The sequence below is a fragment of the Danio rerio genome, chromosome 25, assembly GCF_052040795.2.
Source record: "Danio rerio strain M-AB ecotype USA chromosome 25, GRCz13ab, whole genome shotgun sequence".
Lineage (NCBI taxonomy): Eukaryota > Metazoa > Chordata > Actinopteri > Cypriniformes > Danionidae > Danio > Danio rerio.
This window is the reverse complement of record NC_141045.1, coordinates 33880963-33897360: the sequence shown is the minus strand read 5'-3', so window position 1 is coordinate 33897360 and position 16398 is coordinate 33880963. Positions and strand designations below refer to the sequence as shown.

The 16398-nt window shown below is 33.4% G+C and overlaps 2 protein-coding genes and 1 long non-coding RNA gene across 8 annotated transcripts in view; 2 read left to right on the top strand and 1 right to left on the bottom strand.

The window, feature by feature from the left end:
* LOC141381013 (uncharacterized) overlaps positions 1-2912 on the bottom strand; it is a 78522-nt gene extending 75610 nt beyond the window's left edge. For all 4 annotated transcript variants that reach the window (XR_015526714.1, XR_015526716.1, XR_015526717.1 and 1 more), the window contains exon 1: positions 2594-2912. This is a non-coding gene — a long non-coding RNA (uncharacterized LOC141381013). The remainder of the gene's footprint in view (positions 1-2593) is intronic.
* On the top strand, positions 2342-11122 carry zgc:172145. 2 transcript variants are annotated; one of them, XM_087310860.1, is made up of 3 exons: positions 2342-2725; positions 3993-4079; positions 8779-11122. In XM_087310860.1, the coding sequence occupies exons 1-3, from the start codon at positions 2558-2560 to the stop codon at positions 9070-9072; spliced, it is 549 nt and encodes a 182-aa protein (XP_087166986.1). In that variant the 5' UTR covers positions 2342-2557; the 3' UTR covers positions 9073-11122.
* Positions 11123-12489: 1367 nt separating this feature from the next.
* Positions 12490-14739, top strand: myod1 (myogenic differentiation 1). 2 transcript variants are annotated; one of them, NM_131262.2, is given in 4 exon segments: positions 12513-13201; positions 13489-13567; positions 13750-14237; positions 14270-14739. In NM_131262.2, coding segments are annotated over 3 exon segments (828 nt in total). In that variant the 5' UTR covers positions 12513-12691; the 3' UTR covers positions 13989-14237; positions 14270-14739.
* Positions 14740-16398: the final 1659 nt, after the last annotated feature.

The following is a 16398-nucleotide window of genomic DNA, read 5'->3' as shown; positions in this document are numbered from 1 at the left end:
AACAAAACATTGTCAAAATGAGACCATTTTATCTAGTGAATATGCATAACAATTAAAAGTTTACAGATGAAATTTATTACAGGTAATCATCACAAATAAATACTGAAAATACAGAATACTTTAATTTTCATTCATTCATTTTCTTTTTGGTTTAGTCCCTTTATTAATCTGGGGTCGCCACAGCGGTATAAACCACCAACTTATCCAGCATATGTTTTACGCAGCGGATGCTCTTCCAACTGCAACCTATCACTGGGGAAACATTCATACACACTCATACACTATGGCCAATTTAGTTTATTCAATTCACCTATAGCGCATGTGATTGGCCTGTGGGCAAAACCGGAAAACCCGGAGGAAGCCCACGCGAACATGGGGAGAACATGCAAACTTCACACAGAACTGCCAACTGACCCAGCCGAGGCTCGAACCAGTGACCTTGCTGTGAGGCGATTGTGCTACCCACTGTGCCCTACTTTAATATTTTAATGAGATATTTCAGCTGTCATGAGTCTCAATGTCAGATCCATATATGGTCAAAACATAAACAACGCTAGCTTTGACTAACCTGCTTGGGCTGCTTTACAGCCTGGTAATATGGTTTTCTGAGGGGCTTTAAAAGCAAAGAAAAGCTGTTTAGACCAGAAATCCAACTTAAATTTTTGAAAACCAGTGATGAAGACAGTTTAGCATGCTTTAAAATGAGATTCTGAAGACAATTAAATGATGCAATACAATAATAAAAAATGTTAAAGGGAATAAGTTAATCATAGGAACATTTTTAAGCAACAGGTTGTCTTTGAAACATTGTTAAAGTCTAGGCTACTGCTAAACATAGTTCCTGACTAAAGTTTATGGCACACTAAAGTGTATGTGGCTTATTTCGTTTGGAAATATTGTTCAAATTGGATAAATGCAATCAAGTCTGCATAATTATTACAGTTTTTCTCAGTCGCTTTGATGCATTTCTCACAACACTATTTATATTTGCACAACAGTTAATGCATTTCTCAAAACAATTAGTCATTTGTGCACATCCTAATATCAGTTTGTCATTCCTTCCAACAAATTGCAGATGCTTTTGGACATGCGTCAACTGTTTTCATACAACTCTCTGCTATTTATAACATTATCATTTGCTTATGTCATGTCAGTCAAAATTAACTAAGCTTGTAAATGCTGAATAGTCATCCCATATAAAACTGATCGTCCTCATTTCATTACTTGAGTCATTACATACAAAAATGTTAAAGTAGTTGTCAAAATCGTTCTAGCAAATTTTATAAAAAAATTTAATCTTTATTTTCCTAAAAATGTCTTAAAAATTTTACAGTTTCATGAGTGATTTACAGACCTATGTATATTGTAGGTTCCGTGTTAATATGTTCTGCAATATAGTTTACAGTTGTGCACAGCTTTACCCAAAGGAAGTTTATGCTTGTTGTAAATGAGGGTGTGTTTATTGTTTTGCACAATGCTGTGAATAAATTAGAATTGCAAAGAGCAAATGCAGTAAAAATGTGAAACATACATATTCAGTGTCTTGTACTCAAATAAAAATTGTATAGAGTGAACTGTCATAATAAAAACATGACAAAGCCATTTGACTATCTTGTTCATAAACAACGGTGTCAGGACTTTTTATTTTGATGATACTGACACTTTGATTGAAATGAATACCTGCTTTTGAGCAATGAACTATCCATTTTGAGCTTGTGACACGCTTTTGCAGTTTATCAGCTAGGTTTTGCAGTTTGTACTAATTGTTTTGAGAAATGCATTAACTGTTGTGCAAAAATGCACTGGTGTTGTGAGAAACGCACCAAAGTGACTGAGAAAAACTGTAATAACACTTTTTTAAAAGTGTTTATTTTACAAATACTATATTTTCATCATCATATAGTAGCTACATTCATTATTGTTTACTTCGTTTTTACAATGCCAGGCAGCTGAAATCAATTAGTCAGATAGATAGATAGATAGATAGATAGATAGATAGATAGATAGATAGATAGATAGATAGATAGATAGATAGATAGATAGATAGATAGACAGATAGATAGATAGACAGACAGACAGACAGACAGACAGACGTACAGACAGACAGACAGACAGACAGACAGACAAGCATACAGACAGACAGACAGAGATAGATAGATAGATAGATAGATAGATAGATAGATAGATAGATAGATAGATAGATAGATAGATAGATAGATAGATAGATAGATAGATAGGGTTCTCAATTTGGTATAAATATTGATAAACATTGATATAGTAAGCCAAGTATATACTAAAGCACGTTATACAGTAGCTCCACTGCATCCACCCACATAATACCGGATGAACTTGACAGAATGAACGGGAAACGCTCGCGTGAATTCGTCCTCCAAGAACTTTCAGCAGTCGACAACCTTTAAAGAATTTCCTTCATCTGTATCACATTTATTTCTTCACAATACGGAAATGCGACATATTATGTCATGTGAGGATAAACGGCACGTCTGAATTCACCGAGGACACCGTCGTTCATCATTAATGTCCTTGCAGTGAAAACATGTCGGAACCGAGAGTTAAGCGAATTAAAACTTGCCTTCTTCTTTGCAAAACACACGTCTCTTCTGCTGAGAGTCAGGTGAAACAGAATTTCCCGAGAGTTGTGGAAGAAAGTCTGTGTGGAGTTTCCACTTTACTTCTGGAGGTCTCCTACAAACTGGAAGCGCTGGTAAAAGCATTTAAACATGTTGCAAACTTTTATGACACACCATTTATCAGTGTAGATATTATTATACTGTTTACATTTGCAGCATTGCTTTTATAAGGATAAAAGTCTATAGCATTTTTGTGTTCTAAGTTAACTGCGTTTAAAACTTCAGTAGTTGTGTCTATTGCAGTAACTCCCACCCAGAGTCAACCATCGTCATCGTGTTTCCTGTCATTACCAACACTGTTTTATGACTATACGAACATAATGCAATTACAAAGTGAATGTATGAGATTAAGTGTTATCTTTAAATATGTATAATGCAGCAAGTTAAAAGAAAGCAAAACTTTGAATTGTTTGTTTTTTATAAGTTTGGAAAATGTTCAACAAATTAACAATTAAATGACTTCTGAGACATTTTTATCAAATTTTTCACATCTGTTTATACACCCTACAGAAAAATCCAGCTTAAACCAGCCTAGGCTGGTTGGCTGGTTTTAGCTGGTCGACCAGCCTGGTTTTAGAGGGGTTTTGGCCATTTCCAGGCTGGTTAGGCTGGAAAATGACCAGCCAAATTCAGCTAAAACCAGCTTGACCAGCCTGGCTTAAGCTGGATATAGCTGGTTTTGGCTGGACTCCCAGCTTGGCTAGGCTGGTCAAGCTGGTTTTAGCTGGTTATCTCCCAGCCTGACCAGCTAAGGCCAGGCTGGAAATGGCTGGAAACCAGCCTGGAAGTGGCCAAAACCCCTCTAAAACCAGCCTGGTCGATCAGCTAAAACCAGCCAACCAGCTTAGGCTGGTTTAAGCTGGATTTTTCAGCAGGGCACTCATGAGCATCTAAATAGGTAATCTTTGTTGCTTGTCTTGAGAGCATGCTAGTTATACCCACATTACTTAGATTTGACAACAGAAATGCTTTTTGTTTTGTTACATGGCCAAAATTGAATTTGTATTTAAGTGCAGTATATACATACTAATAATACAAATAATATTAAAATTATAATAAATAATAAACACATAACTGTTTTTTCTTCTTTTTTTTTCTTTTTGAGAAAGTAAACAAGCACGTCTTTTCTTACAGAGAAAACCACAAGGGAAACTGTGGTTTGCTGGATCATCTCACTCTTTTGTTTTGTTGTTGTTTTTACAGTTGGTTAAATCATAAAAACATTATCGGATCTAAATCAAATCATTTCAAATCAATCTAAATCCATCTTGCTTGTTTTAGGGCAGAATTTTTGAGCAGAGTAATTTGGCTTTACCCAGAGTGGCTGCATATTTTCATCAGGAATCAGTGAAAGAGCAAGAACGTGCCGAAGTGATGCTCCAATACCTGTCACAGCGAGGAGGAAAGTACTGCAATAAGAACATTCAGGTAATTCACCTTTTTTTTTTATTTTTTTTTTTATGGTTATATGCAGTTTTTAAAATTATGGCTCCATTTCTCAGAACATATATATATATATATATATATATATATATATATATATATATATATATATATATATATATATATATATATATATATATATATATATATATGTATATGTGTATATATATATATATATATATATATATATATATATGTATATATATATATATATATATGTGTGTGTGTAAATGTGTATATATATATGTGTGTGTATATATATATATATATAAATATAAATAAATATATATATATATACATACATATATATATATATATATATATATATATATATATATATATATATATATATATATATAAGTTTGTCTATGAAGCCCTGGTTAAAAAATCTGGGTGTTATTCTGGATGATGGCTTGAGCTTTGACAAACAGATAAATGCATTGGTCAAATCCTGCTTCTCTCAGCTTCGACTTTTAAAAACTGTCAAATCTAGAAAAAGTTTTGAAAAAGTAATCCATGCTTTTATTACCATTATTGGACTGTTGAAACTCACTATTCTTTGGGATTAGTCAGAAAACCTTATCCTGGTTACAGTTAGTTCAAAATGCTGCTGCGAGGCTTTTAACAGGTACCAAGAAACATGACCACATTACACCAGTTTTACGCTCTTTGCACTGGCTGCCTGTGCACTATCGAGTCACTTTTAAATACTTCTCTTGGTTTTTAAGTCTCTAAATGGCCTGGCACCTTCTTATCTCTTCAGACACGTTAATTGAGCATCAGCCTGGTCTGTCTCTTTGGTCATTTAACCTAAGTCGAGGCTGAAATGCAGAGGTGATCGTTCCTTCGCAGTAGATGGTGCTCGGTTGTGGAATGCTCTGCCCCTTTGTATCAGATCTGTTTCATCCCTGTCTTTTTTAAGTCTAGGTTGAAAAGTTACTTCTTTGATTTGGCATTTTATCAGTGAAAATTGTCTATTTTAGCTATAATGGTGTGTGTGTGTGTGTGTGTGTGTGTGTGTGTATATATATGTGTGTGTGTATGTATATATATATATATATATATATATATATATATATATATATATATATATATATATATATGTGTGTGTATGTATATATGTGTGTGTGTGTATATATATATATATATATATATATATATATATATATATATATATATATATATATATATATATATATATATATATATATATATATATATATATATATGTTGCAGCACATTGGTCAAGCTCTGGTTGTGTTAATTAGTGCTATATAAATAAAATTGACATTGACATTTTATTATATGTTTTATTATAGTAATATGAGTTGGTATGAGTTTCCTATATTGTTCATTTTTTCATCAAGGGATTTAGTAATTTGTTAATATTTGATAACAATTTCAAATTTACCAAATAGTAAAAACTGTGACCCCATTAAAACATTGTTAAAAACTAGAGACTTGTTTGCCAAAAAACTGAAGAAGTCCATATTCTACTGTCTGTATGGGGCAGCACTCCATAGGGGGATGGTGGGCAGAGAAAGGTTGGGATAAACCAGTGGGGGGCTTTGCAGAAATCTCCCCTTTAATGCGTGTTAGGGTATACGTTTCCATGAGTTCCGGAAAATTGGGGAGATTAATGTGAAGGCGGAAGGACAGTGCATTAATTGTAGTTCCAGATGGATTCCATGGCACCCGTACTGCTGTCACTTTACACTCTTCTCTTCAGTTTTCTCATCTTTCTGGGCTTTTTTTTTTTTACTTTCCACCCTTCCCCAATTTTATGACTCGTGTAAAATTGATCTGAACTGAGGCTGGTGAGGGTCCATCAGCAGCGATTTTGAACACCTTGTTATCCGGTCATCCAACATGGAGGATGCTTGTGCCCCATTGGAAACAACTGTGTGCTGTTTTTGTTAAAGTGAGCTTAATTTATAAATTTTATTTAACTTTACAAATGTATTCGTTTAGAAGCTTTTGAGAAAAAAAAAATTTAATAAAATTATGTTAATCCATTCAAATACAATATAAATGCAAGATATGCATGCAAAATGCAACCGTTTCTCACCAAGGTAAAGTTTATTTGAATATCTCATTTGGTAGATTTTTTTTTAAAACAAATTCTTTTAGGAATAAAAAAAATAAATTAATATAATAAAATATATATATGTATATGGAATGAAATTGAATTCCTTTTCAAAAATAAAAAAATGTGCTATATTCAATTATATATTTCAAATATAATTAGAATAAGTAAAAACATATTTTGAATGAAAATGAAGTAATACCTTGTTTTTTTTTTGTTGTTGAAAATGATGATGAATAAAAAAGTACACTTCTTTATTTCACATGTAACCGCTGACATTTTAGAATCCTTCTAATGACTTGTTTTCCTAAAAATGTTTTCCTAAACATTCATTTTTATAAATCCCCAAATTAATGCTAAACATTCTTGGCAAAAAAACACTTGTTTAAATTAGATTATTTAAAATCTTTTCATTGTTTATGTTCGTATCACTGTATATTGAAGTGTTAAAGAAGCCTCCGGATGTGAAATTCAGATATGATAATGGAAATTTAGGGCCCTATCATACACCTGGCAAAATGTGTTTGACCCAATTTGTTGCTATTTTCAGACCAGCGCAACAGTAATTTTCATGTTTTGCACCACGTTGTTTAAGCAAATCAATTTGTGCCACTTTGTGGACTCATGGGTGTGCTGGTCTATAAAAGAGGTGTGTTAAGGCATATTGTTATGACATTCCTATTTTGAGGAACTGAAATAGACCACGCCATTGACCAACTAAAAGCTGGTCTAAAGTCTTTGAGTTAGTTATGTGCCTACCCAGGTCCAAAACGATTACACATTGCTTATGTAGTTGGTCTGTTTAACTGCGAGCTTTAGTTACTTCTACATTAAGGTAGCGTACAAAACAAAAACCATGAAAAAGCTCTACACAGAGGAACATAAAAAACCTTATGCCAACTAGTGTTTTAGAAGTGTTATTGCAGTGTAACAGCATGCAGAAGTATTATTGTACGACTACGCGCAAGACAGTTGCCGTGAGTCACGCCAATCACTCCACGCAGAAGTATAAACCAGCCTTTAAGATTAAAATACTGATAATAACATCTAAAAAAAAAAAGTTGTTGTAATTTCACTAGACCTTTAAATATATTTTTGTGTTCAGCAGAAGAAAGAAAAAAGGTTTAAAAGAGTAAATGATGATGAGAAAATTATTATCATTTGTTAATTTATTTATTTATTTTTTTTTTTAGGTAAATTATGCCTTTAGGGTGCTTTCACACCTGTGAATCGATTCAGTTGTTCCGAAACAGAGATTACAAATGTTACATTGTTGCTCTTTGCTCTTGGAGCGGTTAGCTTTCACACTGCAAAGTTTCTTGGGGAGGGGGTGAAAAGGGTGCGCGACGATGCCTATTTTAGGACCGTAAGGGAGACGCGAGATTACCGGGAGATCATCACTCGTTTGCGGTCATCCGGAGACTCGTGAAACTTCGCGCCATACTCATAATTCTCTCATTATATCGCCGTAAGCCTATTACATATCCATAAAACACTGTGATATAACCGCGCTCGGATCGGATCGCTTTCTCACTGCAATCGAACCGCTCAAGGATTCGTTTCAATCGAGCCGAGACCACCTCATTCAAGCGATCTCGGAGCGATTACTTTGGCGCGGAACAGAGCGTGATTGCCCTGTTCACATATGCCAAACGAACCGCGCTAACTAGGCAAACGAGACACGTTCCGAAACAAAAGTGTAGGTGTGAAAGCACCCTTAAACATTAATTCATTCATTTTCAAGGGCTTAGTCCCTTTATTAATCTGGGGTCACCACAGCGGAATGAACCGCCAACTTATCCAGCATGTTTTTTTACGCAGCGGATGCCCTTCCAGTCGCAACCCATCTCTGGGAAACATCCACAAACACTCATTCACACACACTCATACACTATGGACAATTTACTCTACCATGAAACGCCAACTGAGCCAAGGATCGAACCAGTGACCTTCTTGCTGTGAGGCAACAGCACTACCTAATGCACCACTGCTTCGCCCTGCCTTTAAACAGTTGATGTCAAAATTATTACCCCTCTTGTGAAATATTTGTTCTTTTTAAAAAATATTCCTCAAGTGATATTTAATGGAGCAAAGATATTTTAACAGGATTTCCGATAATATTTTTCATCTAGAGAAAATGTTATATGTTTTATTTGGCTGGAACAAAAGCAGTTTTTAATTTTTTAAAAACCCATTTTAAGGTCAATATTATTAGTTTCGATTGTCTGCAGAACAAAACTGCAGAAGTTAACCTAATTAACCTAGTTAAGTCTTTAAAATGCACTAAATATCAATACTAGTATCTAAAATATTAGGTACCATCATCATGGCAAAGATTAAAGAAATCAGTTATTAGAAATGAGTTATTAAAACTATTATATTTAGAAATTTGTTGAGAAAATCTTTGTTAAACAGAAATTGGGGCAAAACATATACAGGGAGGGCTAATAATTCAGGAGGGCTAACAATTTGACTTCAACTGCACATTATGTAACACTTGCATTTATTGTGTTTGTTTATTGTACATTTTTACCAAACAGCTGTTTTTTTTTTTTTAACTGATAACATTAGGTTGATGAATTGTGTGTTTGTGCACAGAGGCCCGGCACTGAACAGGTGTGTGCTGTCCTCCCTGCTCTGGAGATCATGCTTAACCAGTGGAAGGAGGAGATGAGTGTCATGCTGGAGATTAATCATCTGGCTCATGAGCACGGCGATCCACACACTGCCAGTGTAATCAAAAGTCAGTTCATTGAACCCCTCGTCCAAAAGGTCAAGCTCGTAGGCGACCTCTTGACCAACGCTCGCAGAGTGGGCTGCACCGATGACAGCGCTGCTGGCTTTGGCGAGTTCCTCATCGACCAGCTACAAGAGAACCTGACGATTGCTTAGACTTGTGTTCATTTAGAAAGCATTACAGTATATATCCAATGAACAGCTTGAGAACCAATTTATTATTACTTGAAAAGTATTTAAAAGTTTCTACTATATTTTTCCGTATATTTACAGAAGACACAATGTAACAGTAGTTCATATAAAGTTGAAGTTATTAGAATAATTTTTTCCTCAATTTCTGTTTAACGGAGAGAAGAAATTTTCCACACATTTCTAAACATAATAGTTTTAATAACTCATCTTTAATAGCTGATTTATTTTATTTTTGCCGTGATGACAGTACATAATATTTGACTAGACATTTTTCAAGACTTTTTTATACAGCTTAAAGTGACATTTAAAGGCTTAATTAGGTTAACTAGGCAAGTTATTGTTTAACGATGGTTTATTCTGTAGTCTATTGAAAAAATATATAGCTTAAAGGGGCTGACAATTTTGACCTTAAAATTGTTTTAAAAACTTAACTTTTTATTCTATCCGAAATAAAACAACTAAGGCTTTTTCTAGAAGAAATAATATTATCAGACATACTGTAACAATTCCCTTGATCTGTTAAACATCATTTGGAAAAAATAAAATCAAAGGGGGGGGGGGGGGGGGGGGGGCAATAATTCTGATTTCAACTGTACCATATCGTATTTTCATGTATATTTACAACTGAAATAATTTCATGACATTTAAATGACTCCTTTATTTATAATGTGTCATAGCACTGACCCCAATTAATTATAAATTTGCAAATTTGATATATTTTTGCCTCTATCCTTCATATCAGTATGCTTTACCCAATTCTCACAAGATGCATTTTTGCTAAAGTTTTGCATTAATTAAAGGGATAGTTAGTTAATTTTAATTGACTCACTAATTGCTCCCCCCTAAGTGGTTCCAAACATTTATGGGTTTCTTTCTTTGTTGAACACGCTATTTTGTTGTACAAATACTGTTGAAGTCAGTTGTTACAAGTTTCAATGTTTCTTCAAAATATCTTCATTTGTGTTCAAAAGCAAACAGTCAGACAACTTTGGAACATGTCCCTTTTAAAGTAAACACTTTAATTTGTACTAAAGCTGTATAAATAAAATATATAAATAATCATTTCATGTGCGCACCAAAATGGCACATCTTGTTTTGACCTATGTAACAAGTCCCTCCAAATGTAAATACTATTTAAATGCCACTTTTTAATGCTAATAAAGTTACTGTGCCTTTCGTAATCGAAAGTCAAATTAAAGTTTAAATTTAATTGTTATATTTACATACAGTGCTCAGCATATATAAGTACACCCCTCACAAATCTATCTTTTAAATTCATATTTTTAATAAGAAGCTATATTTTAATATTAATATTATATTATATTTGTGCATATACATTAAATTAGTCAGTGCTGAAGCCAAATCTAGACTTTATTTAACAAAATAACTTATAATAATGGTCCAAAAACTAGTACACCCAAATTTATATGTTATAGAAAAAGGTAACACTTTATTTTGATGGTCCATTTGAGGATTAGTTGACTGCTTAATATGTTGATTCTGCTTCTTCAACAGACATTTAACTGACTATAAGAAACGTTGCAAGTACATGTCAACTTATACTAACCCTAAACCTAACAGTCTACTGCTAATCTATTGAGAATCAGTTGACATGTAGATGCAATGTAACATATATTCAACAACCGGACCATCAAAACAAAGTGTGACCTAGAAAAATATTAAATACAAATTTAGAAAAGAGGAAAAATCAAGAGAAGCAAAAATAAAAAATCTAATAAATAAATAAATAATGAGTAGGTTGTACGTTTTTTGCAATAATTTGCTTGAATTTAATTGTATTTTATTTCAATTTCTAAATATATTTGGTGACTAAAATGCTATTTTAATAAATAAATCTGTTTAATACATTTTGTTTTGTTTAAATGCACCAAAATACATTGCCAGTATTTACTGTAAATTGATAAAAATATTCATTTTCGAGATAGGGTGTATTAACTGTATTGTGTGACTGATTTTATTCTGCACCGGTTTTAATAAACATATTTATATGCCATTTTGTATTTTCTAGTAACCCTGTTTTTTTTAACACTATAAAATGAAACAGGGAATTTTATTTTTTATATAATTGTGTCGGTTTTTCAATTATTACTTTGCTGTAGTTGTTATTCAATACATATTTAAATGTATTTTTTATTATATAAAACATTTTGCTGATCCAACTTCAGCAGCATGGATTCTGGCTAAAGACGTATTTGGGGCTTTTGAACAAAATAGTAATTTCATCTGGCTCTTTAACGCCCCCTTTTGTTGGACTGTTATTGAGACAGTCAAGCAGCCAGTGTAAAGAAGGCTAAATAAAGTTGGCCGCATTAAGAATAAATTCTTAAATACATTTTCTTTACCTGATAGACTGATCGTGGTAAATAACCAAATACATTAATCATAAAGTGTCCATTCACTCTCAGAAATAAAGGTACAGGAGCTGTCACTGGGGCAGTACCTTTTCAAAAGATACATACTTGTGCCCAAAGAATCCACAATGGTACCTCAAATGGGGCATATTAGTACGCAAATGTACTTAAAACGCACCCATGAGATACCATTATAAAGCCTTCAAGTGCAAATTTGTACCTTTTGAAAATGTACTGTGACAGCTCATGTTTTTTCTGAGATTGTTGGAAAATAAAATTGAAATGTAATTGCGATTTCTTTACTAAATTATATACGTTTAATGTAGGCTTAATGTAGTTTTCCTTCAGTGTTTCATTAAAATATTTCATACCTAAATTGATCAAGCAATCTTTATCTGTACATTTTGAACACCATGAACTGAAAAGCATGCATAATGTTATTCTGAATTTTTAAACGTGTGAATGTGCGTGTGTATTTAAAAGTAGCTAATTATTGCTCACATTTGTTTGACATTTTCAATGCCGCGCTATGAGGGAAAAACATCCATAAAACAATAAAAACAAAACTAATAATAATTAAAACAACATTTTAAATGTTTGCATTCTCGTATTATTTCTGTTACAAATATATTAGACTTATCAAATTCAGCACTAGTAAATTATACAATTAGAAAATGTATTAATTAGAAATTAGAAACCAATTGGTTGTTTTTTCCATTAACAAGCAAAGTTAAAAGCAAAGCTCATGCTTGAATTTATTTGTAAAGTTGAAATTTGATGGAAAATAAACAAGTAGGCCTAAATGTTAATTTGGTATACAAGCAAATAAAACTTCTATTATTTCTAAGGGAATTTATCATTCTTACATTTTTATAACACAATCATTAGCATCATGCTGTCAAAATCACGCCCCCTTGTTATCGCACATGTTCATTGGTCAGTCTGTCATCTGTAGGACCTCCCCCGACAAGCTGGTGTGTTTATTATCAGGCCCTGATCTCTTACCAGCAACAAGTACCTGAGGGGTACATGCAAAGAAACCCTCCGAGGTCCTGCGAATTTTAGACTGTAGTTTTGAAACGTACGTTATTTCGGGATCTGAAGGACTTTGTCTTACTATTCCTAATTTTGGTTTTTATTTTTTTTACAAATTTACTACTTTGGAAACATTCAAGTACATTTCTTGCTTTTTAAACTTTAACACAAAAAAGATGGAGTTGTCGGATATCCCCTTCCCCATCCCATCAGCTGATGACTTCTACGACGACCCTTGCTTCAACACCAACGACATGCACTTCTTTGAAGACTTGGACCCCAGGCTTGTTCACGTGAGCCTGCTCAAACCCGACGAGCATCACCACATCGAGGACGAGCACGTGAGGGCGCCCAGTGGGCATCATCAGGCCGGCAGGTGCCTACTGTGGGCATGCAAAGCTTGCAAGAGAAAAACTACCAATGCTGACCGTCGCAAAGCCGCCACCATGAGGGAGAGGAGGCGACTGAGCAAGGTCAACGACGCTTTCGAGACCCTCAAGAGATGCACGTCCACCAACCCGAACCAGAGGCTGCCCAAAGTGGAGATTCTGAGAAACGCCATTAGTTATATCGAGTCTCTGCAGGCTCTTCTCAGAAGTCAAGAGGATAACTACTATCCCGTTCTGGAACATTACAGTGGAGACTCTGATGCTTCCAGTCCGAGATCCAACTGCTCTGATGGCATGGTGAGAAACTTATTTTATATACTGAGGCTTTTACATACTATAGCTACAGTATAATTGTGATGTCGCTAAGCCATAAGTCGTTTAGTGTTTACTTGGACAAATAAACTTGGACTTGTTTTTTTGCACTGATTTTGTAATTTAGGATAATTCAGCAACATTATTTTTCAACATTTAAGAGAAAGATGGGAATAATTAAAGATCGCTTGTAAATATTTTATCTCTTGTGTTTGCTGATTTAATTTTCTTTTCAATATAAATATAGATTAAAGTGTCTTTTCGTTTCCCAGATGGATTTTATGGGCCCAACGTGTCAGACGAGAAGACGGAACAGCTATGACAGCTCTTACTTCAATGACACACCAAATGGTAAGTTTGCTCGAAAAATAAAATAAAATAAGTTGGCTGAAAAAATGTTTAACTGTTATGCAAAGTTAAACTATTCTTTTGGATTGAGTTTAAAAGTAAACTATTATGTTTCTAAATTCTCATAGACTAATTTTATTTGAGTTAAAAAAATAAAAATCTTTCTGTTTGTTTGTTTTTTCTAGCTGACGCACGGAATAATAAAAACTCAGTGGTGTCGAGTTTGGATTGTCTGTCCAGCATCGTGGAGCGAATTTCCACAGAGACTCCTGCATGTCCCGTGCTGTCAGTACCGGAGGGGCACGAAGAGAGCCCGTGTTCTCCGCATGAGGGATCTGTCCTGAGTGACACCGGAACCACCGCACCGTCCCCGACCAGCTGCCCTCAACAGCAGGCTCAGGAAACCATTTATCAAGTGCTTTAAAATTCTGCAACATTTCAAAACAAATTGAAAAAGACAATCTGAATGAAGAAACTTTCAGCAGAAAAAGGCGAATCCGACCTTTAACGACAAAAGAAAGACTTTTGATCCACTGCTGGAAACTAGGAAAGAATGCTTTCTTTCTTTCTTTCTTTCTTTCTTTCTTTCTTTCTTTCTTTCTTTCTTTCTTTCTTTCTTTCTTTCTTTCATAGACTAATTCTTTTTTTCTTTCTTTCTTTCTTTCTTTCTTTCTTTCTTTCTTTCTTTCTTTCTTTCTTTCTTTTTTTCTTTCTTTCTTTCTTTCTTTCTTTCTTTCTTTCTTTCTTTCTTTCTTTCTTTCTTTCTTTCTTTCTTTCTTTCTTTATGCGGTGGAAAATGTAATTCCAATATGAGAAAAGACTCAGCAGATCAGCAGAAGTGAGTTTCTTAACTAAGCTTATTTATATTGTTATATCCACGTGAAAATGTGACCATATTTTTTTCCCTTTGTGAATATATTTTCTGTCACCATCACCTTTTATTTTCCTAATTATTTACGGAAAAAATCGTAATCCAGATACGAATAGTAGGACCATTTTTGTATATGTGTAAATAAGATCTGTTTTGTTAAAGCGACGAAAACGAACAAACATATTATTGTATTTAATGATGCCTGTTTGAAACACTAGTTTGTTGTGTCTTGTGTTAAACTTTATATTTATACTTCTTAAACGAGTGAATGACGGATAAATAAAAACAACTATTTATACTGGAATATCTATGTGATTTGTTGTGATTTATTGGATGTATAAACATTTAGCCTACTGTACACGTGATATATCAATTTGTTGAAATCAAATCGGTTTAGCGTTACACAATAAACAGGCCTGTACAATTTAGATTTATTTATACCTTATTTCACGAGGTTGTAGCTAAAAGTGATATCACAATAAAAAAAAAAGTACGCAATTGAAAAATAAGATTATAATCGTTTACATGTTGTTCTGAAACCATTCGAGTTGCAAGAACAATTTAATGCTCCTCAGTATTTGTTTGATTATTATTGCATCTGAATCAAAATAATTTAATCAACTAGCCTTTTATTACAACACAAAAAGGTGTAATAGATTTTTATTTATGTTGAACTGAAGGGAATAGGCATTTTCAAAGAAAATGAAATGCTTGGTCTCTCTTTTTTACATTTCGATGCTTAACCATTTTCATAAAATGATTACGCGTCAAGCAGCATGAATATGTTTAATTCAAATATACAGACCTTTATATTGCACTAACTAAAGTACCAAACGTATGTTTTCGCTGTGATAAAATAGCAGAGCCATTTTAAAAACAATTCTATGAGGATTATGAACATTTGCAAAATATAAATATTACCACTTTCATTATAAAGAAACTTTTTTTTATTGAAAGTTCTCACAGATTTAGATCTAAAGGTTCTTTACGGATGCATATACAGATTTTGATGATGATGATAATAATAATAATGATAATAATAATAGGATGGTGTAAAAATCTTTCTTTTTAGAAAGTGCCCTTTTTAAATTTAGATGGAAAAAGTTTTAACACCCATGGATTGCCTTTACAAGTCTGTTCATTCAATTCAGACTTTTGAAAGGTTTACTACTATTTTTAATGTAGAATCTTAAAGTTCTTTTGAGAAATCCATTATGTGCAATTAATAGAATTGTATTGTATTGCATGCAAAAACCTTCAGGTTCATAATGCTACCTTCATTAGTCTATACTTATAAAATGTCGCGTAGGATTTTAGACAAAAATGAATTATGATTTTAATGAAAATTGTTCATTTATCGATTATTTTATGAAAACCCTTCCATGCCACTTGGACAAATAATACATTTTAATACATTGCAAGACTTACGATATTAAGCCAATAGCACCATCTTGTGTACTGAGCTTTACGCATTATAACACTGTCACTGACTTGGGAAAACAAAGTAGCCTAACTATATTTGCCTGTTTTTAATTTATTAATTATTATTATTATTTATTTATTTATTTATTTTGCTGTTCTAACCCACACAACTTAGCCTATACCCTCAATGATCAAACTATTAAATATTTTAAAAATATATTCAAAAGAAGACGCAAGTTGATGCAGCAACACAATTTTACACAATTAAGAGAAAGAGAGAGAGAGAGAGAGAGAGAGAGAGAGAGAGAGAGAGAGAGAGAGAGAGAGAGAGAGAGAGAGAGAGAGAGAAACAATCTTCTTGATAGAATAATCCGTGGCCACAGAATACTTTCCCTTATTTGTACACTAAAATAAATTATGTTTAAAATGTCTCTACATAGAGCGCACAACTTTGTTGAAGCGTTTTTAGCACTGCAATCTCACATTTGTTTGTTTAAGATAAAAACTTGGGCTATTTCGTTGGTACTAAGAATGTGGAAGA